Source organism: Xiphophorus couchianus, chromosome 1 (genome assembly GCF_001444195.1).
Source record: "Xiphophorus couchianus chromosome 1, X_couchianus-1.0, whole genome shotgun sequence".
In the NCBI taxonomy this organism is placed as follows: Eukaryota; Metazoa; Chordata; class Actinopteri; order Cyprinodontiformes; family Poeciliidae; genus Xiphophorus; species Xiphophorus couchianus.
Window position 1 is genome coordinate 22,791,061 of NC_040228.1, and position 25,408 is coordinate 22,816,468.

General features: G+C 38.6%; 2 protein-coding genes across 8 annotated transcripts; one reads left to right on the forward strand and one right to left on the reverse strand.

Annotated features, from left to right (window-relative positions):
* Positions 1–1,918: 1,918 nt before the first annotated feature.
* smim29 (small integral membrane protein 29) lies at positions 1,919–7,592 on the forward strand. 2 transcript variants are annotated; one of them, XM_028014473.1, is made up of 5 exons: positions 1,919–2,033; positions 2,498–2,815; positions 2,897–2,922; positions 3,019–3,124; positions 4,837–7,592. In XM_028014473.1, exons 2-5 carry the CDS (start codon positions 2,705–2,707, stop codon positions 4,903–4,905), a joined length of 312 nt encoding a protein of 103 aa, XP_027870274.1. In that variant the 5' UTR covers positions 1,919–2,033; positions 2,498–2,704; the 3' UTR covers positions 4,906–7,592. The 2 variants fall into 2 exon arrangements, with proteins under 2 accessions (XP_027870274.1, XP_027870281.1); XM_028014480.1 differs by lacking the exon at positions 1,919–2,033 and adding an exon at positions 2,085–2,103.
* On the reverse strand, positions 6,845–13,483 carry hmga1a (high mobility group AT-hook 1a). 6 transcript variants are annotated; one of them, XM_028014512.1, is made up of 5 exons: positions 13,328–13,483; positions 12,267–12,369; positions 11,330–11,413; positions 10,305–10,361; positions 6,845–8,820 (listed from the first exon to the last, which is right to left on the reverse strand). In XM_028014512.1, exons 2-5 carry the CDS (start codon positions 12,348–12,350, stop codon positions 8,758–8,760), a joined length of 288 nt encoding a protein of 95 aa, XP_027870313.1. In that variant the 5' UTR covers positions 12,351–12,369; positions 13,328–13,483; the 3' UTR covers positions 6,845–8,757. The 6 variants fall into 6 exon arrangements, with proteins under 6 accessions (XP_027870313.1, XP_027870293.1, XP_027870322.1 ...); XM_028014492.1 differs by having other exon boundaries at positions 12,252–12,369; positions 13,328–13,482; XM_028014521.1 differs by lacking the exon at positions 13,328–13,483 and adding an exon at positions 13,072–13,231.
* Between the last annotated feature and the right edge of the window lie 11,925 nt (positions 13,484–25,408).

Below are 25,408 nucleotides of genomic sequence, written 5' to 3' on the forward strand. Positions count from 1 at the left end.
AGGAGGAAGCCATGACTCACAAATATTCAGGGAGAACATGCAAACACCATGCAGAAAGATCTTCTTGCTGTAAGACGATGGTGCTCCACTCTTCCAAAAAGACCAAATATGTGGAGTTTGACTATAACTGTAAACCCCTAATTGGATATTCTAATTAGTTAGTTTTATATATCTAAAAAAATTATATTATACAATGTTAGGCAACCTTCACACTTAGATATACTGATCCTCTTTTACATGCTTCATTGTTATTTCTGAGGTGCAGCTTCCACTGAAATAAGGCATCCTGTCAAATCCATTCAGCATCAAACAGGATGAAGAGAGGGGGCTGTTTTCTTCTGCAGATTGGAGGCCATAGCAGACCTTAAACTAGATCAGTCAGATGATGTCTCTTTTTCTTATGCAAATTGGCTCAAGTGCAAATAAACTGCCACCAGTAAAACAAATTTATTTCATCGCTTGGTTCTGAAAAACTAAGTTTACATGGTTTATCACACATTCACATACAATAAACACAATCTCAGGTGAATGACAAAATGTAGGCAATATTACATATCTCTATTGTGTGAAAAACCCACTATTAACATATGGGTTACAGGTCATTCAGACGACAAAACGATACACAAATTTAACCTTTTTACTACTAACATAGTTTCAACATACAGTATTTCCTAAAACACATATTTAATAATTTCCTCAGGTTTAGTGACATCTAGCGGCCAATTACAAACAGTGCAACAAACAAAAACTCGGAGGATTATCAAGTGGAGAACTATCAAGACTTCTTCAAATGATTACAGAAAGTCTAACGTCTTGAATGCATCAAATAAAGAAATTAGATGTTTTTGTCCTTTCACTCCATCTTCTTCTTAAACTTCTTCATAAGCTGTAAAATTTCTTGTTCAAAGCTAAAAGACAAAAAATAGTTTTGATATTAAATACGATGTATTGGACAGTACTTTTGTATTTTCTGATGGTTGAACTGGCAAAGAGACTTTTTAACAGTAGTGGAAACACAAGCGTGATTTACACAGATTCCATCTCGCAAGATTTTGTTGAGAAAGTGGACAATTAGGACACAGTTGAGGAAATAATGTGCTGACACTGTCAAAGGTCTCTTTAGTATCTCAGACGTGTATCTATTTGGTTCAGACTTTTCTAACAAGAGTCATAGCAGCATAATTTGCTCTATGTACTATTTTATTCTTTGAAAGTAGATCTGCCAAAAAAGCAACCAACAATGCAGTTCATTTTGAAATGACAAGATGTTTGTTTGACTTTTCATTTTTTAGATTCATGTTGACAAGCAGCCATGATAGTTGTGCCTTTATAAAGCTGTTGAAACAGTCTTGGTATCTCTCTTCATCAGAACTAGCAACTGAAAGCCCAAACAAGGTATTTTATCTGTATGACTTTAAACTTGTCAACACAACCTTTTTGTGAAAACATTTTGACAGTCATTAGAAAAAAAAAAAAATCCAGAAAGATCTGGGGAGAAAATCTGTTGGAGGCTGCAAAGACTTAAGATTGGGGGAAAATCACATTCTACAGGACACCAAAACAGTCAGAGCTAAAATGGAATTTTTAACTGTGCAAAATACATTTGTCTTTGTTCATACGTGCACTCGGAATCTCATAAAGTAGTAGGATTAATATATTAGACCTAAGTCCGATTGAAAACTTAGATTGCACTCATCCAATCTGACTGTGCTTGAAATATTTTGTGGAAAAGAACGGGCAAAGATTTCAGTCTCTAGATGGGGGGTGGATACGAATTTACATATATCATATATAATTTTCTCACACATCATAAATATGCAATACTTTGTGTTGGTCCATGACGGAGAATCCAAATAAAAATACATCGAGTTAAAATCACTTTTACTTTTCGTTGCTTCGCGTGAGATCAGTCTTTTATTCTGAAGGGTTCAAACAGGAAGCTCGTACACTGTTGTCACTGGTAGTGAAAGGTCGTCTGTCTGAAGCTAGTGAACGTCAAGTCTTAAAGGAAAGAAGGCTTTTTATTCTGCAGAGTGAGTAAGAATTGACCTAAAATGAGTAGAACATGTTAGAGCAGGCCGTGTGTTTAGTCTTACTGACCGAGTAAGTTATATTTATCGCAGTTTAATCACCTTTTTTGCGCAATGCCGCAGGAAACTCGCCATCAAGTTACAACAGCTAAACAAAAATTATTTGTAGCGTTGAAGACACTTTTGTTACAGCAGTCAGGTGAGGCGTAAAGGTAACATTTTACTTATAGGTAAGGAATGCATTGATTTAGATGGCGTGCCTTTTTTTAAACAAGTGCTAATCGTGGCAAATCGGTAAAATACGTCTTGCTAACATTGGCCCGTTTAAATCTTTAGTCATTTAATCATTAGTTTCTGCAGCATGACTGGTTCTCTTACTCCTAAATCTTCCTCTTTCTATTTATTTGACACTTTCCTTGACAGACAGATAGCTGTGTACAGACCATTTCCATTATGTGCTTCCTTAGATTGCTCGCTGATTAGGGAGGGCAGTGATACCATGTGGAAGTCACATGAACGACGAGGATGAGGCATAAACAAGGGGGCAGCCTGACGACAGAGCCGCTGCAACACAGTGTCAGCCAACAGGAGGAGGAGGGGGCACTGGTGCCTGTACAAAGATCCCACACACAAGCAGGCCCCCTGTGGCCCTTTCCCCTTGAACGTTAATTAGGATGAACAGCACTACCACTCAGCCCCCTGCCCACAAAGATGGGGGTGTGCCGGTGAGCTACGTGCTGGTGCCATTCCTTCTTATAACTATTGCTGGAATTGCTACAGTTTTGGTAAGTAGCTCATCAGAATGTGTGGCATTAGAGACTTAGAAAGATGCAGCTCTCATGCACTTTTTATTTTGTTTGTTCTAGATTTTATGTCTGCGTAGGAAAAGGAGGTGAGAACAAACTCAGGGTATTGATTAGCTGGCACTGCCTCTTACTTCCTCAGTGTGACCCATTGATTTCTTGATGCACTTTATCTTCTGCCTTAGGATTGACAGACTTCGGCATCAGCTGTTACCTGTTTACACGTATGACCCTGCAGAGGAGCTTCATGAAGTTGAACAGGAGCTTTTGTGGAGAGAAGAGGACACAAGGGTAGGAGACGCAAACTCTCAGTGACAGTGTCCTTTGTAAATTAAAGGAAAGGTGTATACTATTATATTGGATGAGGAACATCTTTAGTTGGATTCCTGTAAATCCAGAGTGAAAATATATTTCTCAGTAAAACCACAATTTTCACTCTGTATTTGTGGAGTGTGTCTTTGACAGTGTAAAAACATACCCACTGTTATCTTTAGTTGCAGCATTTAGCTTTAGACTTCCGTAGTTCCTCAAATTGCATCTTCCCCTTTTACAAATTTAAATCTGAATGCAACAAACAATGCAATAATAGCAGGCAGTATTGTTTCATCACAGCTTTTCTTTCAGGTTCAAACTAAAATCTCTATCCCTGCCCACATTAGTGACCTTTGACTTGTTTTGGAGTCAATTCAGTTCATCATTCGTGGACATGTTTTTACAGCATCTTATAAAAGAATAGTAAACATATAAAATTTACTGATGGCAGTTTCCAGTTTGAGGACAAGTATAGAAAATCTTTGGATTTCCCGAATTCAAGTTGTGTTTTATTTATAGGACCATAAATTTGATTCAGAGTATCTTTGTGTAATCTAAATAAGGTTGGCCTTGAGTTTAAAGTTTTAGCCTTAAGTATCTAATATTATTTAGATGCTGATAGCAGGGGTTGTACTTCAATTGATGGAATATAGTTTTATTTGCACTATTTTGTTTTTACTTGGTCCTTGAAACATACAGATGGAATATAAACCATGTACAAAAAGTTAATACAAATTTTTATCAAGTATGAGACATAACAAAACATCAGATTTCATCTTCTCTTTGCTTGTCAGACTTTTGAAGACGTTAAAAACATTAACTTGAGGCAGAGAATCAAATAAATAAAATATGTGTGCAAAATACCATTCCTATATATTTTAATAACTAGATAGAAGTTATACTAATTATCAAAATTTTAAGTATTTCATAATAGGTTCTGACATTTGTATTCAAATCTAAGTCTGTTTAATATTTGGTGCACCAAATGTTATAAATGTATGCATTCTTAGGATTTATGTAGCTTCTGGAACTATGTACTGTATCTGTCCTATGTGTAAGTGCATGATATTTTCTAAATAATTTTACATGTACTTCTTTCAATTCTGTATTATACTTTTAGATTTCATATTTGCTATTCTGTGATAATCCACTACTTTTTTGTGATATACAGTCAAGTTGGAACTCTACATGGATTTATGTAGCTAAAGCTGATCTATAGTAGACTACAAAATTGAGTTGATTTTCAAAATGTTCTAAAACATTTTTAGAAACGCAAAAATGGTAATTGATTTATACAGAATTACTTTTCCTCATGTAAATTTGACTCATCTCATAGCCTTAAGTCAACAGATTCAAGAAAAAATGGTATCAGCTTCACTGCTACCACAGCTGCACAGAGTTGAGTTGAGCACTAGGTGGTGATAGAGAGTTACTCTTTAAGACATTGCTATATTGCATCGCTTTCAGTTTCTCATGTAAGACATCAAGTGCTGAGACAAAACTGTTCAGTATTTACATCTTATGTTATAGAGGCTGTTTATTCTCCTAAATTTGTTGATGTCCAGTATGTTTTTAACAAAAGTCGAAATCTGCAACATGGATTGTTCCGTTTTGGTCAAAAACTTCATCGAGGTCGGAAACTGGAAACCTGTGACTCAGTTAATCTGTTCTGCTGTGTTTCATGTGCACAGATTGTGCAAGGCTGGGCAAGAAGCTATCAACAGCAGCAACCTCTTCTGTCCAAAGATGTGACAGCTTGATGACAGCTCAGCCTGGCGCAGGATGCTGAGGAGCGAGAAGACAACCTTCAGACTCAAAGATTTGCCCTTCTTTTAACTCATCTGTCACATTGCTCTATTTTGCTCCTGTTGTCTTTATCTCAGATTACATCGGCGATTTAAGAGCCAAAGAAATTAAGTACTTGTTACTTATTTATTGGAAATTATTTATTCAAATACATTTTTACTGTCATAGTCTGCGGCACCAAATTCTGGGAAAGCAGAAGACAAAACCTCTTGTGCATTTGGTGTTTTGTTTACATTCTTAATGCTGTTGTGGGCAGCTTGTGGCAAGCAGCCTTGTTCCTGTGGGTTGCAGTAGGCATCCGTACTGCTCGCATAACTTGCTGCCTGCATTCACTGTGGTAGGGCTGCGAATGTTATGTACTAGTTAAACATCAGCGCTCAGATCTGGCGTGTGTAGAGGTTGTTTGCAGAGCAATAGCGGCTTCTTTGATGAAACGCTTTTACGATTACAAACGCTAAAGCCCCATGTTGATCAGGTGAAATTTGTTAAAGAAAGCTTGTTTTTAATTTCTGTTTCCTTTCTAGTCAAAGGCTTGAAACATCCTCCTTTCGTTTTGTTGCTTTGAACCGCTGCCTTGGAAAGCTTTATTTTATTTTGTCCTGCTTTGCCAAATCCTGTGACTCTTAACAATGGCATGAGATGCAAAAATCAGGAGCAAATAACACCAACTTCCTCCCGGCTCTTAAATGAGTTGTGACTGGATCTGAAAATATGTCCTGTCTTCGAGGCATGGCACCAGAAAATTTACGTCTGGCTGAAAAATCTGCTCAGATGAATTCCATACGTCTGACTGTTTCCAGCACTCAGGAAACCTTTTACACATTATAAACTTTTGCCTTTCATTTGTTGAATGTAAACGTAACTGTGTGTTTTTATGGAAGGCTTCACAGTTCTGGTATTTGGAGCCTTTACATACATTTTTCATGCTTGTCAGGTTTCTCTTTTTAATCATATAGAAACCTTAAATGCACCACTCAAAGATCTTCATATATCTTATCTGGAATGACTTGCGTTTAAGAATCCAACTTTAGGTGACACTTTTGACTATGTACTATTGCTGTGATGTTGGAATTCTTTTCTTCTCCTTGAATGCAGTTCTAGACAATTATTGAAAATGTCAGTAATTCTAATAAAGTGAAACTGATATTACAAGTTAGTATATCTTAAGCTTATTTTTAGAATTATAATAGCTGTGGAAAACCCAATTTAGTGTCTCATAAAATGTTACATGGGTGTAGGTCATGCGATCAGATTAGAGCATTATGAAGCAGATTGTGAGAATGCATAGCTCATACACATTGGTTCAGGTATGCAACTTGTGTTGCAGGGATAAAACGATTACTGATTTTAATGGCCATGGTAACAGTGAATGTTACTGAAAATCAGCACTACAGCCACATGCAGTTACAGTACCTTTAAAACAAATTAGTCTGTTACAATTCTTAGCTCAAGACGGTAAACGGAAGACAAGGGTTAGACCTTTAGACGAACTGCAAAAGGCTCTTTTGAAGAGGACTGTTAAACAGGCTGAGTGCACTGTAATCAAAACAATATGGAAAGTTACGTGGAAGGAAAACTGGAGTTTTCCTTATGTGCAAACCATATTCCTTAAACAACGCTACCTATACCACCAAGCAGATTGTGGAATTAAGAAATTAAGTACTTGTTACTTTATTGTAACAAATAAATAAGTACCACCAAGCAGATTGTGCTTGGTGGTATCTGTACAATTTCAAATTCTAAATAATTTGATACGATTTAAAATTATTGGGATCCACCTGTACTTTTGCTTAGACTATGCTGTCGCTTCTTAAAATATTGTAATACAACTTTTTTTTTTTTTTAAACAAGAGTTCAAATTAGGGGGCATTAATACAATAAACATGACAAAAATGACAAAGAAAGTTCTCTTTATTGTCCATTTCTGATACAAATTGTAGGGCACCATAGAAATATAGACATTGTACATTTATATAGGTGTACATTAAAAAGCATGATCCCATCCTATTGAGTTTACAGTATATAAATCAACAAATGCATGATTTAAAGAGAAATGTCTAGATGCAGTTGTGTAGTTGGAAGGGGACAAAGACAAGAGACTGTACGACTTTAATGAAAACAATAAGAGCAGCTCTGTGCGTTAATGCAGAATGCACAGCGCCTGACTGAACAGTGAAGAGTGCCTACTCTACACAAACTTGCATTTGTCCATGAAAATCCAACATTTCAGTGCAGAAGAAAAAAAAAAAAAAAAAGATAAAAACACACCTGCTAGTCTACCACAGTCAGCGAACACAATTGTTGAGCTGACAGGTCTCCCTGACTTGCTTCACACATTTTAAAACCTGTCTGCAAAGTCTGGCGCACAATTACATTTTACACCTAGTCAACTTGATCAAAAAGATGAAAAAAGAAAAACTTAACTCTTGTCAGAGGTTACATTAAAAATAGAAAAACCAGTTGAATGCAATCATAAGGTGAAGTAAGCTGTTAAATTGAGGTATGAGAATCCAGGCTTTGTTTTGCCTGTTTGCAGTTTTCCGGGGATTTGTAACTGAGGTTGTAGCAGCTTAGGTGTGTGTGTGTGTGTGTGTTGGGGGGGAAAACCCAGTTAAGTGTACTATGGATACAGGTTCCCTGACAATGAAAAAAAAAAAATGTAGTAGACACAAACGACACACATCTTCAGAAGATTAAGGAAAGTAGGGTTACCGTTACGTTACTAAGTGAGGAAGAAGCCAGATTAAGCAGTGATGGCTAAATGGAATGAGAAATAAAAAATGTACAGCCCTGTTGGATAGTAGTGCCACCAACTATCCACTATTACAATCATACTCCTTGTTTGACCAATTGCAGTGACCGAGTGAGCGCATGAGGGAAAGAGAGGAAAAAAAAAAAAGTAACCGCATTTGTAAAAGCTCCCTGAAGAAACGACAGATTACTTTTCAGCCTAAAACTCTTTTTAAAAATATACCAAAAAGAATTGTTATAAAACACAAAAAGCAGCACACTCATGGTTTCTCTTAAATGGTATATAACTCAGAGGAACAAACTGCAAGTCTGATCAGAGTATTTTGATGAAGGAAAAAAAAACAAAACCCATCAAACTTACTTTACATCTCCCCACTACATGCAAAAAGGACTGAGAAGGTTTTAAGCTCCTCTAAAATCTACACTGCTCTACAGGAAAAAGCGGTCAGGTGGAAGATGCCCAGTTCTGTCCAGAGTTTGAAAAAAATTAAAATAAAATCATGAATGAACTCGACACGAAACGGACACCTCTACCATCAGTAACCTATGCTCATCCTAAATGCTGAAGCTCATCTCCATCTAGAATACAATGCAAAGGATAGGTTAATCACTTTACTCACATGTAACAAAACTAAACAGCAAATGGGTAAAAATTTACCTTTGTCCAATACAAAAACAAGAAAGTCTATATGTTCTACTATCGCAGATGCAATAAATGACACTAAGCAGAGGAAATATGTCCTAATGGTCTTTAGGGGAGACTAACAAACACCCAGGCTCTTCAGAGCACACCTTGTCCAGTATAAAAGACTTGTGATAACATGACATGTAGAAGGGCTGTTACCGGTCATGTAATGCTTAGATCTATGCTTGATCAAGTCCATTTTGTTTAAATCCAGTGCTGCTGCATGATATATGTACTGTGTTAACCCCACCCTTTGACAAAGGGGAGGGCTTTGTCGTGAACAGTGGTCAAGTGGTGGCACTGGTGTTGATACAGCCCAGTTTCTGGATAACAGTAAGTCAGTATGTAGAGTGAGGTAGCATGTATTGAATTACTGGTCATCTTCCTCCTCCTCTTCCTCAGATGATTCTTGGGATGCCTTTTCCTCCTTCTCCTGTGACAGAAAAACTAAAGTCAGACTTTCTGCATACGCCCACAACATACAGAGACAAAAGACGATGTTTCTGAAGCGGTGTAAACAATCGCTGCCTGTGATTCATGCCTTGATGCGACTGTTTTTTGTCAAGTGCCAACTTGGTTAAAAGAAATTAAATAAGTGTTCTTTGACAAACCACTGTGGCATGAAAAAGCACCCCAGGGAAGGGTGAAGCATCTGTAGTGAAAAGTGATTCATCACCAGTGAGTCATAATGAATCATCCTGTTTTTTTTCCTTCCACTCATTTACTCCAAGTTGTTCATTCATAAAATAATAAAAGAAACAAAAAAACTAAAAACAGGGGTGGGCCATGTTAAGGAGGGGACTTTTGGGTCACTCCTCACTATGACTAATGCAATCCAGATGCCTCCTGGAGTTCAAACAAGTGATGCACATCACAATGTTACTACGAAACCTCAAATTCTTGCCTAAGGCCACAGATACTATGAAAAAAAATCTCTACATGTTAGCACAATCAGGTGGAGACTTGCAATAAAGAAATGGCCGGTCTGTATGAATGAATCTCCACTTCACTTGGGTTCTTAAAAAGAACGTCACTCACCAGACAGTCATACCAATCACTCACTCTGGGACAGAAATGGTGTAGGGTACCGCTCATGTTAATGTTGATTCTAGCTGGTCAATTTCAACCGCTGCCAATTTGTACCTACTTTCCTACTTTTGTTTTATACATGTAAAACCATTTCATACCCATATGTTTGTTCTTGATTGTAGTTAAATTTTGTGTCAAAGATACTAAAGTTTAAATTTGTTTAGTCCAATCTTAAAGGGGCAGTATTATCACAACAACTGTTACCTTCAGTCATTATAAAAATGCTGTTTATATCAAATATGACTTAAAGAAATTTTACCTTGAAATTGGGCCTGTCTCTTTAAGAAACTTCTGCTCTTTCCAACAATCCATCTTCAGGAAGTCATCACAACAGCGCTGCTCTATCAACCTTTTAAAGTATTTAACCAGTGTTGTACTGAGAAGTAGCTCCTATAATGCAGATGCTCAGCAGATGCACAGTTCCACCAGCTGATTGCTAATTGCTGCTGGCTAGTTTGAAGGAGTTAAATAGGGTTGTCACAAGGGTGACAAGGGTTGTCACAAGGTGGTGCTTGGTTGCCACAGGAGATTAAAGAATTTCTTAAACTTGTATGAAAGAGTCAAGGCAAAAGTCATGTATGTTTTTGATGAGGGACTAACATAACATTAAATAAAGCTAAAATAAAGTTGATTACATAAGTCTGCCCCTTTAAAAAAAAATGTTACTTTGAAACATGCATTACTCTCTAGTCTCATTTATTTTGCCTTTAATCCCTGTTCGGGGCAACCGACTAGCAATAACAGATCTGAACCCTTGAGCAAACCAAAATATTTAAACGGGAAGATATTTATTGGAGTCATAAACTCAGATTTGAGCAGCATACTTGCCTCCTTCTTGGGTCGTCCCCTGCGTTTTCCTCCTGCAGGTGAGGCTCCTGCACCTTTCTGTGAAAAAAACCAGAGAAGGCCACCAAGGCTGTTACAAGGTTCTCATCATTAAGTTGTAATCTCAGTGAGTTGTAGAGTTGCAGGCTTGAGTACAAAACAAATTTGTTATAGCACATCGCCTCTAGGTGGCAGTGGAAGCACTACAACTGGACAGATAGAAAGGGGGCATCGGGTTCATTGGCTATTATCTGGAAGGCCGACTGGAACTGCACACAGGGCACTCCAGTTCGCTGGCCACCTGGTCCAAGGCGCAGAGACAGCTGGTGAAACCGAGCAGAGACACAAACCCTCCGTTGCTTCTAAACCTATATCAGTGCACACGCATGTGTGCGTCTCCTGTACTCCCTCCATTCCTCCCTTTCCCATAGATAGCAGCAAGCGAGAGCACACAGGGGAGCTGGAAGGGTTGGGGCGAAGGAAGAGGGGAAAAAAAAATCTGTTGTTGCTATGAGACGACAGGCAGTGAAGAACTAGGGCTGTGTGCCTGCTGGAGGCAGAGGGGGCGCTCAGTGTCAGCCTGGAAACGGTCTTGCGGCCGCTGCACCTGCACCGTGCATGTGACAAGCTGCAGGAAACTGGAGGACAGGATGCACCGAGTGAGCATCATCACCCCCGCCTCTCCTCCGCCATCTTCCACACAGCTAGAGCCCCCCCTACCAACTCAAGGGTAAACCAGCAAACCAAGATTCTTTACAGTGGGAAGCAATCGCCATGCTATTTCTGACACCATTAGGTGGTATCCAAAAAAAGAAAAAAGAATCAAAATCAACAGCCTGGCATCCTTTAGACGGATGAGGTTAGCTGCTGCTGCTACAAGCACTCCTTAACCAAAAGGGATCTGGAGTTTCAAACAGGAAGAGCTTAATCTAGAAAAAAAATTAAAAATAGATACATCAACTGCCATCTGCAACATCTTTCTGTATACTTTCCGTTGCAGCTGAAACTCCCATTCTGAGGAGACTTACTTTGCCCTTGCCACCAGTTGCCTTATTTTTGCTCCCCTTTGGTCGCCCTCGGGGCCTCTTTGGAGTTGGGGACCCACTTGCCTCCTGAAAGCAAACAGGTTGAAGTTTACATACAATAACACACATGAAAATGTAAGAACGTTCACCGTCTTCTCATTTGACGACTTAAAGTTCCTTGGCATAAATGAGCTCAAACAAAGTCAAACACTTCAATGCATTTCATAAAATTGAAACAAAAACAATTTAACACTCTGATAGGCATTTAGGGAAATACCATCACCTTGTACAGTTAGGTGAATTCGGCGTGGCATGACTCATCCTTTCATGCGTACCTTGTGGTTAGAAGCCGTGTCATAGCAGACTTGTCTACTGTTGCATTTCTGGAGTGTTTATCACCACAGCTCTTAGCAACAGAGGAACTCAATAGTAAAACACAGCAGGCTGAGGGACATCTATATGATCCACTCTGCGCTTCGCCTCTGCTATGTCATGCATCACAGTGAGGGAGCGGGGGTGGGCCTGGAGTGTGGAGTAGTGGGGAGAGGGGTTAAAACCAGTTTAAAGGTGTTGGGTTACTGGTTGCTTGCAAACCAGGGAGGAAGTTTATTGTAAATCTCTCCACTGATAAGCAACTGAACAAATGGTCACAAGGCCATCCTGGAGCTGGCCTATCTGCATTCATTTCAGTCTTCACCTCAGGAGGACACAGACATGTACGAACCTTTTACCTGCAATAGTATCTGCAGGAGCATCAGATGCAACAGATGGCAACACAAGGAGTTATTTTGGTTATCTGCAAATAAGATATGGAAATCTATTTGGAGGTCTTATTACATAATCCATGTTCTGGTGCGAATGAGGTTAGTAGTAGTAGGACAGGCAAACGAGACAGAGCAGATAGGAGTAAAGGGACACTACTTACGTCTGAGGATTTTACCTGCGGCTGCTTACGGGGTCTTCCACGCCCTCTCTTCTCTGCCCCCTCCTTATCTTTCGTTGAGACTGTCCCCTTGTCGCTCATGTTTGCTTAGCTTTTCAACCTATGCAATAAAAAAATATATATATATATCACACTGGTTGGCCTTGGTGTAAGACGAGGCGTCGAGTATAAACACAAAACATGTAGAAATGAGGAGTAGTCGAGCCACTAAACTCATTGACCGCAACAACAAACCCAAATGACCGACCTAACCGCGCACTGTTTAACTCAATTAATCCGCGCTTATTTCCAGCTCTATTTTTGTCTCATCGGCGCGCTGCTACACAAGAGGTTTACGGCAAAAACAGATTGCACGATACTGAAAGGACACAACCTGCAAATTACTATTGCATGCCCCTATACTAAACCATGCTTAGAGGCCTGTTTTTTCCCTCTTTGCCGTAGCCGCCGTACCCCCACGATCAGGCCTGTGCACACAGAACTATCTCACCGCAGGTCTGCACGCCGTGGCCGCGGAGAGATCCGCCAACACACACAATGGCTGCTGTGTGCTCGTTTGCATTTGCAAGCTAGGAGCCCCGGCTGAATGCTCGCTCGGATTTTTCTAAAAATGACACCGAGGATTCAAGCGGAGGAGGCGGCCGCTCAGCGGCTAAAACCCCGAGCCGAAGCAACAAAAGACGGCTTCACGTTGAGCGCGTGCAGCCTTCTCCCGCCGGAGCTAGGGACTCTTTGTAAAAATAATAATAAAGCACCGCATTGAATCATTTCTAGCTTAGCACATCTCCATTTATGCACCCACCTTTATTTACACGGATTTATCGCCTCCGTCTTAAAACTAAAGCCGAATTGTTTCCCTTTAAGCGCAAGCTGGTTTGTATGCGGCTAACCGGTTAAATAGCCGATCTAGGCTACAGCTTTCATTCGTCGGATAACACACAGCCCGCCCATTTAAACCCCAGCTCATGCAGCTTTAAAACACTTAAAATAAAATAGTTGCTTTTTTTTTTAAATATATTTTTTTAAAATAAAAAAATCTATATATTATATATTTTTACCAGCAGGACGAGGAGTTTAATCCAACGGCATTCAATAAAACGCACGTGCGGCTTCTCTCTTGCAGATAAAGGAAAAAAGGCGCCGGACAGGAGGAGTTTTTGGACAATTTAAAGAGCCGCCCTCAGGGGGAGCAGGAATACTGGAGGGCGGAGATATGATAAATGGGCCACCAACAGTACGACGAAACCCAACCCCCTTCCACTTTACTGCTCATTGATTCTTACATTTTCCAGGTTTAATCACTTCACACCAAAAACAGAGGTGCAAGAAGTTGTAGACTGGAAAACAGGAAATGAAACAGAAACAGAACAGTTATGTTTTATTATTTCCGGAGTGAATGTTATTTAAAATTGCATGCATTTGCCTAGCATTACATTCCACAGTCTCCAACCATGAACTATGACCTCCCCCAATGTAAACAGGAGCTGACTCAGAAAGTGGTCAGCTTCTCTGCTCAGGTGAGAAAATAAAATAAAAAAAAAGTTGCACCAAATGTTGCACACAATTTGGTCCCTTAGAAAAGGGACAAAATGTCCCTTTGCTAAATCCCGTATAATTTCATACCCATTGCAAATGTGCCCCTTCTTAATAACCTGTTGTGTCTTTAAGTAAACTATCTCATACCTTGCTAATTGCAATATTGCCTCAGACTAATCTCTGCACTTTACCAGGTTGTATCCCCATTTCTTTGCCATGTACTGCCATTTCATCCTTTCTAACACCATCAAATCTTAAACAAACCATTTCATTCCCTCACATCTTAAGTTTCCTTTTGACCTACACTACACATAATTTTCACAAAGTGGACCAGTGCACAGTTGTTTATTTGCTCATGACTTGTAGTTTGAGTATTTTCATGATAATTTATTGTAAGCATATCCAGAATATCCTTCATCATCTTTTTTTCATTTCTGTCACCGAAACGCTGGTTTCCTGCTTGTTGATGATGTTTTTGGTCCAACACTATCATGTATAATTTACATGTATATGAATAGAATTTTTCAAGTAAACTTGATAGCTGTCTTAATTTTTTTAAGTATGTATTTATTTAAAATCATCCATCCATCCATCCATTTTCTGTGCACCCTTGTCCCTAATGGGGTCGGGAGGGTTGCTGGTGCCCATCTCCAGCTACGTTCCAGGCGGGAGGCGGGGTACACCCTGGACAGGTCGCCAGTCTGTCGCAGGTATTTAAAATCATATATTTGACATGTGAGTACATGCTAAATTATATCATGCAAGTTGAAGCATAGATTATACATAAATAAAAATGAAAGAAATAACATATTGTACAGAAAGGACAACATTTATACAAGCAAATACAGTTATTAAAAATAGCATACTCTGATTCAAAGAAATGCACAACTGAGTATGATCAAGAAATTTAGAAAATGTTTATTTGTGCATGAAAACACAGACTTTTTACAAGAACTAAAAATATCTAAATAACAACAGTAATGTTATTTGGAAACACTGCAAATAACAGCAGTAATATAAATTGATGTAAATTATTCAATTTGATTTTGTTGGGAGGAGTGATGAGTTTAGAGTCTAACAGCTGCAGGAAGGAAGGATCTTTGTTAGAGCACCTTTGTGGCCCTAGGATGCTTCAGTCCATCACTGAAGGAGCTTTCCAGTTCAGCACCGGCTTCATGTATTGCAGGGGTGTCAAACTCCAGTCCTCAAGGGCCGGTGTCCTGCAGTTTTTAGTTGTGCCACAGGTACAAAACACTGGAATGAAATGGCTTAATTACCTCCTTGTTGTGTAGATCAGTTCTCCAGAGCCTTGCTAATGACTTAATTATTCTATTCAGGTGTGGTGCAGCAGAGGCACATTTAAAAGTTGCAGGACAGCGGCCCTTGAGGACTGGAGTTTGACACATGTGATGTATGGAGTAGGAGACATTACTCAACAGTAATGTTATTTTAGCAAGAATGTTTCTGTCTCCCACTGGGGTGAGGTGGCCCCCTTCGAGCATAGCTAGCCGTTCTGCTGAGCTTATCTAACTGCTTCCTCTCAGCTATTGACGAATTGCTAATCCAACATACAATATCCAAGGATGGCCAATGCCAGCACAGAGTCCAAAAAGTCTCCAGGAGCATCCTCTGCACTCCAAAGATCCTCAGTGTCACCAGCAGGTAGAGTCAGCTCTGTGATATACTGGGCTAGTGTTGTGATTAAAGTCCAGATTATTCTTTAAGTGCCCAGGTGCTTGCCATTCAACAAATTGTAAGTGCTATCACTTATAATATGTATTATAAGGGTAAAAGATGTCACATCTTAGTTTACAAACCCTAATGCACCTATTTATGAAATGCATTTAATGAAGTTACTTGTTTAACCAAAGATCTTTGCAGTATTAAAACAGATCAAACCTAGACATAAAACAGAATGAAAAACAATAATAGAACTTTTATGCAATTTCTCATCATGTGAAGCAGAGACAATCCAACTCAAAGGGACCGTGTTTATAAGAGATTTAAAAACAGCAAGAGAGGAAACCTGTCTAATATTTAATGTTTCCTTGTTCTCTGATGACTCTACCATACTTAATTTCATCACAGGTGATGACGTTTCAGGGTGTTTTCACACCCGATAATCCCGATAGTTCCATTGAGTACCAACATTGAAACGTTTAGCTGATATGGTACGGTAATTAAAAAACTTGTTCACCTCCTTGCATGGCGCTATACTAAGAACTACTGAAGGAAACTACACAAAAATCTCTGATGAAGACATGAACATGACTTCCTTCTTCACAAAATGCAAAATATTTTTGAACAGCATCAGAGTTTAGTGGTTGTAAAATGTCTCTATTCTCTAGAATTAGACTCCTGCATTTGTTTTGGTTCCACTGACCCAGAATGCGCTGCGCTATAGTCCTCTTCATGCTTTTGGAGCAATTGCCAGTCAGCTTGCATCCACACATGCTTCAGAGTTCCCTTTAATCAAGCCGAGACCTAAGTTTTAGTCTGCATCAGAGTTTGATTGAGCATTCACACCTCCCCAAGCAAATCAAACTTCTCAGTGAAATTTGCTAGAGTTTCATTAAAACGGTCTAAACAGGCCTGGTGTGAATGCACCCTCTGAGTAGTGAAACCACCTCCTGATCAACATCTGGAAAGCCAAGGAGCCGGTGGTGGATTTTTGCCAGATCAGACTCACACCACTGACACCGGTGAATGTCCAGGGAGTAAACATTAAGACTGTGGACTCTCAGAAGAAGGGTTGAACATCAAGTCTTGAGAACTGGAACCGGACTAACATTTCAATTCTCCCAGAATCATTCAAATCAAGGTTATTGTCTCAAAGTTATTTACTAATTACTTTGAGACTTTTTCTGAAAAAAGCTACACAAATAACAACTAAAACATTTTTCCAATTAAGTACCTGGAATTTATTTTGGAGAAAAATACACATTGGAAACTGTGGCCACAGATGAGCTCCATCTTACTGCCTGAACATGTAACCATCCTCCACACTGATTTATCAGGCTGGTGAAAAACGAAGGAGTTAGCAAAGCCATGCATGCACATACCTGCAACTAATGCTCCCCATAAAGGGTTTTTCAGCCGCAGGACTCCAGGTAAATATTCAATATTCACTGAATGTCTTGATCCAGGCGATTGGCACTGAGACCTGTCTGTGGGAGTTGTCACGTTCTGTGCACTTTTTTTCAAGATACTCAAATTTTCCCCAGTAATTGATGTAACTTAATTGAGCTAAAGAGTGGATGTGACTACATAAGGTTCTCTGTAAAATAGGACGGTATGTTGAGCCAATGATGGATTATTGCCAGATTAATAAACTGCATCCTCAGGGTCCATGTTGATGCATAATAAATTATTTCATATTTTTTTCCTGAAGCGTGATTTTTCACTCAGGCAAAAATATCTAACTTGTTTTGGATGGGTATCTTACAGCAATAAATATCAGACCCTGACTTATAGGGATTAAAAAACTTGGTATTAAACAAGAAGGCTGTTAAACTCAGTAGGTTAAAGGGGCAGTATTATGAGTTTTCCAGCCACATAGCATCATTTTATAGCATAATGAAGTAACTATTGAATTTGAAACCTTGAAATTGGGCCTCTGTCTTTTTAAGAATTTCATGCTCTTTCTGGTGGCATGCTCTTTTTGCATGTCATCACAGCAATGCTCCTCATTATGTCGTGAATAACCCTTCTTGGACTGAGAAGTAGTTCATATGATAAGCTTAGTGCTATGTGGGAACAAATGCTTAAATACTATACATGTCAAATATTTCTTAAAATATATTTGACTTTGCAATGTAGCACCTAGAAATAAGGTCTCTATTTCTTTAAGAAACTCCTGTTCTTTCCAACACTCTGCCTTCATGAAGTCATCACAACATATCTCTTCTATTAACTCTTTAACATTGTTTTTACCGGCGTTGCACTGAGAAGTAGCTCCCATATTGAGCTCAGGCAATGTGCAGTTCTACCAGATGTTTGCTAATTGCTGTTGGCCAGTCTGAAGGAGCTGAATGACAGAGTCATGTGGGAGGGGTGCTCGGTTATGCGGAAGCTTGAAAACTGCAGTTCCAAGGAGGAGCCTGATCATCCAAGGTGGGCTAGACCTCCCCCAAGTGTTTTGCACGAAGCTGAATGGCTGCCATGGCCGGGAGATTAAAGGATTTTTCAAACATGCATGAAAGAATCAAAGCAACTCTCCCAGTGTTTTTGATGAGGGAGTAACATAAGAGTTGATTTAACCTAATACTAATCCTTTAAGTAACACACACAGTACAATCCTATTGGGCATATTTTTTTCTGCTATCTGCCCGTACTTGTATAGAACAAATCCTGAAGCCGTGCGTCTTTCACATGTGCAGTTTCACACCTCTATGGGGGCTGTTCCCAAAAAGTTCCACTCTGAGAGTTTATTTCAAAAATCAGCTCTTTAAATGGAACCTTAAAATCAATCCATGATTAACTTATCAGAAACTTAGGTATGACATCATCATCTTGACTTTCGCATATTGTTTGAAGGAATAGGTATTTTACTGCACGTAAACTTCTGATTTTGGAAAATGCAATCCAAAATTATGCATCTTCTCATTATCTTGCCATTCAACAAATAATGCCACGATAATATTTTCTAAAATAAAAAACAATTTTCTTTTTTATTGTCAAATATGATGTCAGGCAATAAGAAATATGTGTTCTCCTAAGTCATGGCACGTATATAGCCAATCTCCAGTTCTTCAGTGGAATGCATGTATGAACAGCAACTGTAAGAAAAGTCACATGAGACAGTAAGTTAAGACTTAATATGTTGAAAGCAATCTTTATCCTTTCTTTAGTATAAAGATTGAGAAAGCAACACTCTTAGTGTTTTTACTTCTCTTTGTGGTTTATTGCACAAATATGCCTTCTTATCCATACACTTTTTTTCATGTTGTACTTATGAGCTGACAAGATCATAAAGACATTTTTGTCTGCTACTTAGTTATTACTATTATTTCAGATAGGTGAAATCTTCTATATTTTTCGAGTGTCACTGTGACACTTTTTACAATTGAATTGCATCGCATGTCTGCATATGAAACAAGGTAAGCTGACATTCCAAAGGGTTTCACACAAGAGCAAGGGGTTCTTATGCAAATAAACAGCCCATCTGAAGCTGCTGAGGTCTTTGCAATGTGGTTGTAAACAGCCCTCAAGAATGCAGAGCAACTCTTAAGGTGGCTGGGACAGGTTGTGTGCTTTTGCCTTTGTGTACTGCACCTCGTTGTTTGTTTTATCAAATAACTTAGTGGAGACCAACATATTAAATGCACTGTGTTCGCCCTGTCTTTGTTGTTCACATAAAGTACAATCATGTCAGTATACTGTACATACATGATGAGAAAAGCGGGAGTTTTGTGAAAAGGAAACTGGATAGGCTATGAATGGAGAGGGTGCTTTTCTCAATGAATCCAATGTTCTGCTCAGCATGTGTTTGACTTGCATACCCCACCCTTCACCCCCTTCCCGCCTTCTCTCCCAATTTCTCACTCTATTCACTTCCTTCCTCTCTATCTTGAACTATTTTACCCATCCCCCACACGCTTAACACATCTATGCCATAACTAGCCCCTCAGTGAGTGGAAGGAGACAGGAAAATAGGTCCACTCTGTCTGTGTGGTTGTGGGCGTGTGTGCGTGTGTGAGTGTGTGTGTTTGTTGTCCATCTCAGCCACTGGCACCACCTGGAGACTGGATATTGCTACTGTCCTGATTAGACAGAAACTATTTTAAAAAAGGCTCCAGATACCAGCTTAATAAAAAATAAAAAACAACTTGTTCTCGCTTGTTTCATGAAGGAAGTTTTTTTTTTTCAAAAGATGGTGATTCAGTTCTATTTTGAAATTTGTTGTATTTTAATATTGTTTTTACTTAGCGGTAGAAAACTAAAGCTGTATGTAGAATATTTTGCACTGTTTAATACCCTGATAAAAACTCTAAAGTTTGTCTAGCACCATGGTCATTTTTAATTAATGGTAATACTTTTGAAGTCTCGATTAGTAAATATCTATTAAATGAATCACATTTGAAATCCATGCAAACATTTTTACCCTGGTTTATGTTTGTTTTTTAATAATAATAATAATAATAATAATAATACACTGCTATTAAATTAAGATTGAACATAATATGACCACTTATTATTGTAATTCATAAAATAAATGAATAAAATAGTTTACAGAGAAAGTGAAAAAAATGGTAGCATGTTGGCAAAAAATTATTGTACGAACTGGAGCCATTGTGGATGCAGAGAAAATCACATTTTCCATATGGCCTATGTCTGTAAAATCAAATGCCTCAAAGTTATCTATTGCATTGTTTTGGATGTAATGTTTTGCCAGTGAACATGTTCACTAACAATTATTTCCAAGATATTATCTTGTAGTAACCTTTTCTTTTGAAATTCTGTGTTTGTTTTGCTTTCCGCCCTTTTCATGTTGTTTGGTTAGCCCCACACACGCGCACAAGTTGAGACATAAAGCTACGTCTGTGGGGATTTAAAATACGCAGTGGTACCACACTTATTTAAAGATCAGTACTGAAGGATTCACTTACTCGCAGATTTTTCTGTGGAATACAACTCCAAACTCTTTGCAGAAAATTTGCTTATTCACAAATATTTCTGTTGAACATATAAAATAGTCTAAAAATAGAAGAAACAAAAAAGCAGTTTGAGAAGTTGAATTATCTCCGTGCAATGTTACTTGAAATTACTACTGGCTGATTAAAGCAAAGCAGTCTATCCAGGAAAGACATTAATTTCCCAAATAAGTTGTACCTCCAAGAACGGAGATAAAGAAGATAGTGGATGTCATTAACACATGTTAAGGCATATTTGGTGTTGGAACTATTAAAATAGACACTTATCATTATTTTTAAAGGGGGTCTCAAGTATTTGAGGATTTCAGCTATTTGTGGGCGGTTGTGGTCCTTGAATACTGGGGGTCCATTGTAATGTGTAACATTACATTAATTGAGGTGGCTACAGAAAAAGCTAAGAGAAACAGATTTTTTTTTTTAAGTAATGATGGACATTAAACAATATTGTTGTTATATTTGTTTACCACTTTATGACACTGGAATATACTGAAAAATACATGGCAAAGAAATATATTAATTTGACACTAGGATGCTTTATAAAACTGACTTTACAAAAACGTTTAGGATATGTTGTATAACTATGATTTATTTTATCCATATATCCCTGGCTATCAGATAAGGCACTGATATTGGCAATCCCTAAAATCTTCAGTGACCACATATTAACCCACTAGAAAACATAAAGAGAAGCTGAATCCATTTGAATCTGAAAGGTAATCAGATCTTCCTCCCTCATGATCAGGCAGAGTCTTCTCCTATAGCTCTTGAACTCTGCAGCAGCAATGGGCAAACTGAATCCTATTAAACATCAGAGCAGGGAGGGGAGTCCTGGGCCAATTTGGCATGCCCCTTCCCCCACTATGTCCTTCTGCCCTTTCTCCCCCCCCCCCCCCCCTCGTCTTACATGCTCATCCGTCTGCCCTTCCAACATGCTCTGTTGCTCATTGTAGCAATCCATTTTTAGGTGCTGCGTAGACCGCAGGAGTGCCGCAGCCAAACCAACTAACAGATGTGAGCAAAACATCCTATTCCTGCCTGGGTTTCCCCGTGCTTCTGCTGCTTTTGGCTCTGGAAGAGCCTGAATATGACTAACACGCACACATGCACCCATACGCCCACACACACGCACACCCACACACATACTCCATTGTCATCCTCCCTCTCATCCTCCAAAGAAGAGATGAAAAAAAAAGGCGAGGAGTTTGAGAGTAAAAATTCATTGGGAGGGAAGAAGCAGTTGGATCAGTTGAAAGGGAAGGTGGGTGGAGTTGGAGACCATGTATGGGTGTCTTTTATACTCCTACTAGAGAGCGGGTGGAGGTTAGTGGGCGGGGGGATGACTGAGTCAGCTCATGAGTAGTACGTGACTCACAAAAACAGGAAGTAGCGCGTGCTGCTTGTTTAGTGAGCATAGGGCTGTATTTATAAGAGATTCCCAACACACATGGCATAATGGGAGCTCTTAGATTACCCTCTTTTGCCTCCTTGTATCGGTCACTGACTCAGTGCTCCATTTTTCCTTGTTAAATAGTTTCATTTCCACATCCTGAGATTTTGGGGCTGAGTGCATCAGTCATAGTGTGAGTCAACCTCCTGAAATTTCAAGGCAGAAAAACTGTCTGTATTTGAAACTTCTGCTAACAGCTACTAGAAGGTCTACATCCTGGCATATGATTTGTATTTATTTGTGGATATTAAGTTAACAACTCACATGTCTCTCAGTACTTTCTTATTGAAACCCGTATCAGTTTATTTGGTTAATATTCTTTTTGTGAACTAATTAAAAATATTAAATATAATCAAACTGCTTTTAGTAAATCCACAAACTAACTAGAATTGATAGAATGTACAAAACTACAAAACAAATGCTTTGAAAGGTGTAATTTTAAAGATATTGGTGATATTTTCAAATTGTTAAAATCCTTGATAATGCACATGCTTTGCTTCTTATAAAACAGTGGAGGTTTTATCATGTTGTTCGAAGTGCTGTGATAGTTCTTTTAGACAAGAAATGAAGCTGCTCACTGTTTCCTACTTTGTTGTAGCACTCACACATTTTTTGGAGCTTTATGTTCAATCAAGATATATCGTTTGGTGCTTCTGATCTGTGTAAGGTGTAATGACTGGGTAATGGGATGAAGGGCGTATAATTCTCAGTGCTCTACTCTACTCTTAGTACGTTTCATGTTACATATTTTAATATGTAACATGCATCTGACTTTAAAGAGATTAAAGTTTATTATTCTATGCAAATCAGCTAATGCCTCATTTCCACTGAATAGTATGTCGAGGGTTGGTGAGATTTGGTACGCTGTTTCATTTGTTTTCATTGCAAAAGCGCCCTATACAACTGACCCGTCATCGCAGTAGTATGACGCCATGTTAGCCATTTGGGTTTGAGTCCAATTGGCGGCGGAAATGTTCTCCTGAAAAACCCAAACCATAAAGTGGAATACCGAACTACACCAACCTGTGCCGTACCACTAAGAGGAAATGAAGCATAATAGTCTTCATGTGGAAAAATAAGTTTTAGCTGAATTAATCAGAAAGTAGGTTTTGCATCTGTCAGTTAAAGACACTGCATTGGCATGTTAAGGTGATGTATCTTCATCTTCACAGAGTTTTTGCATAAAACATCATGTTTATGTGTTCTCTGGAATTGCTATAAAAATATTGCAGTACGTATTCAACATCAGTAGTTGATCACAGCATTGTGATCTATATCATACAGTATGAAAGGATAAAATGACAAAAGCAGTGCCAGACTAAAGATTTGAAAAATGCTCCTTAAGTAACTGTGACTCATGTTACTTCATCCTCCTTTCTGTAATCTTTACATGAATAAAAAGAAAATAATTTCAAAACTAGATGATTTCTGAATATTCAGTCCATATGAATACATGTCAGAGTTTTTAATAATGTCAGCTTTGGAAAGTGTTTTTTTTATTTTTTTATCTCAGTTTTATATATTCTCTAATCCTGCACTTTGGAAGGATTAACACAGACTATAATAATACTGCATATGATATGTGCACCACTTTGTTCTTATCTGTCATCTTAAATAAATTCAGGCCAGGCAATAGGTGTGCAAGTAGGGGTTTGATATTATATTTTCTTATTTACCACTAGGTGGCAGAATTAGATTGGATTTTTGAAGTCACATTGAAGCCAACAAAATTAAAGAGAAATGACTCCATCTTGTGGTAATCCTTATACACAACCCATGAATAGCCATGTGAGGGACAGCTTGTTTTAAATATTTTTTTTTTTTTTTGCTTTTTACAGATTGTTTAAATGTAGGAAGAAAATAAGGCTTCCCTCTTTTTAATCAAGAACTAACAAAAAAGGTAATGATTATGCTGAAGCTGATTGCTCCTCACATATCACACTGGGAACTCCTAGCCTTGTTCTGGTCCATATGGACGTCTCATGGCAGCCAACAGAGGGTAGTCTTACTCTGAGAAAATTAACTCAGCACCAAGTCCTCAACAAGATTTCATTTGAAGAAGCTTTGTTACAGGGTAACAAAGATACTGACATAAAAATGCTTTGGTCTATAAATCCTTGAGGATATTTGTTAACTAAATAATTGTTCCTCTATACTACCAATTTAAGAATATGGAAAGCACTGAAAAACCTTTTGTCAATCCCACTCTAAATATTAGCTTTTTAAGTTTCCTCTACTTCAAAATAATTTCTAAGATACTGCACAGTTCATAAAGCTGGTCTTTATTACATTGTTAAATTAGGTCATTAATTCCTTTAACTAACCTCAGTTAGGTCTGAGTTGGACCAATAAAGAGGAAGCAAAGTAGGTCTGTCACCCTGACAGATGAGCATATGTTTCTAAGAGTTGGAAGGACTAATATATGTGAGTCACCTTGGTCACGGTGCATCTGGAGTTTTAGAATTCACGCTATACCGTGCTCTGTCCGACCTGATTGATCAAAAGAGAAAGGTCCCGCTTGCCCACTTCGGCGCTGTCACGTCCCCTTTTGGCAGCTGCAGTCCCCAGAGAAGGTGGCGAGCTTGTGCGGCATCTGTGCTGGTTACTTATCGAAGTGATCTGAGGGGAGTTTTATCACAGCCTTTTATTTCTGTAGGGAGCAGAGAGCAGATTCTCCTGGCCTAGTGCTGAAGAGAGAAACCCAACCAACAAATAAACGCAATGCTGTACAGAAACAGGTGCTTGACTCATCTGCAGAGCTGAGTCACTTCAACATTTGTCTCATTGATTGCATTTCACAGGCATTCCTGTGTCGGCATATTGGAAAGAGCACATTTCTTCCTTTTCAATCATGAGCAAACTGAATTAGCGTGTGTAAGCAGCGACCAGACTTAGACATTTTTAAGAATATCATCCAAAACGTGTCAAGAATGAAAAACAAATATTCCACATTTCCTACACAGTCTATGTTTGATGAAGTGAGAGTTTCTTGAAAAGGGAGACATTATGTAAAATTGACTTGTTATAATATTATACTCTCATCAAAAAAAATTCCTTGAGTGTTGCTTTGATTCTCTCATGTATGTTTTAGGAATCTTTGAATTTCCCATGGGGAAGTGCTTGCTCCCACAAAGTTCTGCTTATTTCCACAAAGCTCCTCCTTGGAGCTGCAGTCTCCAGCCGAGCTTCTGCCTCACAGAATGCCCACTGATGTAACATCGTATCCAATAGATATGATTATTTTCAGTTTCAATTATTTTAAATGTCTACATTTTGTCTGGCTATTAGCTTTCCAGTCTACACTGAAGATTCATTATTTTTCTGCACAACCACAGTAATATGACTGTGGTAATTGACTTTTTACTGGTTTTACTGGTGTAAAACAGGTACAGAAAAAATGTAAAAGTAGTAACTTCACAGAACGTGACTTCAAAATAAAACAATCTCTTAAGTTTTAATTTTGTGAGTCATTTAATGCCTTATTTTGGTGTTTTGGTTTCTCT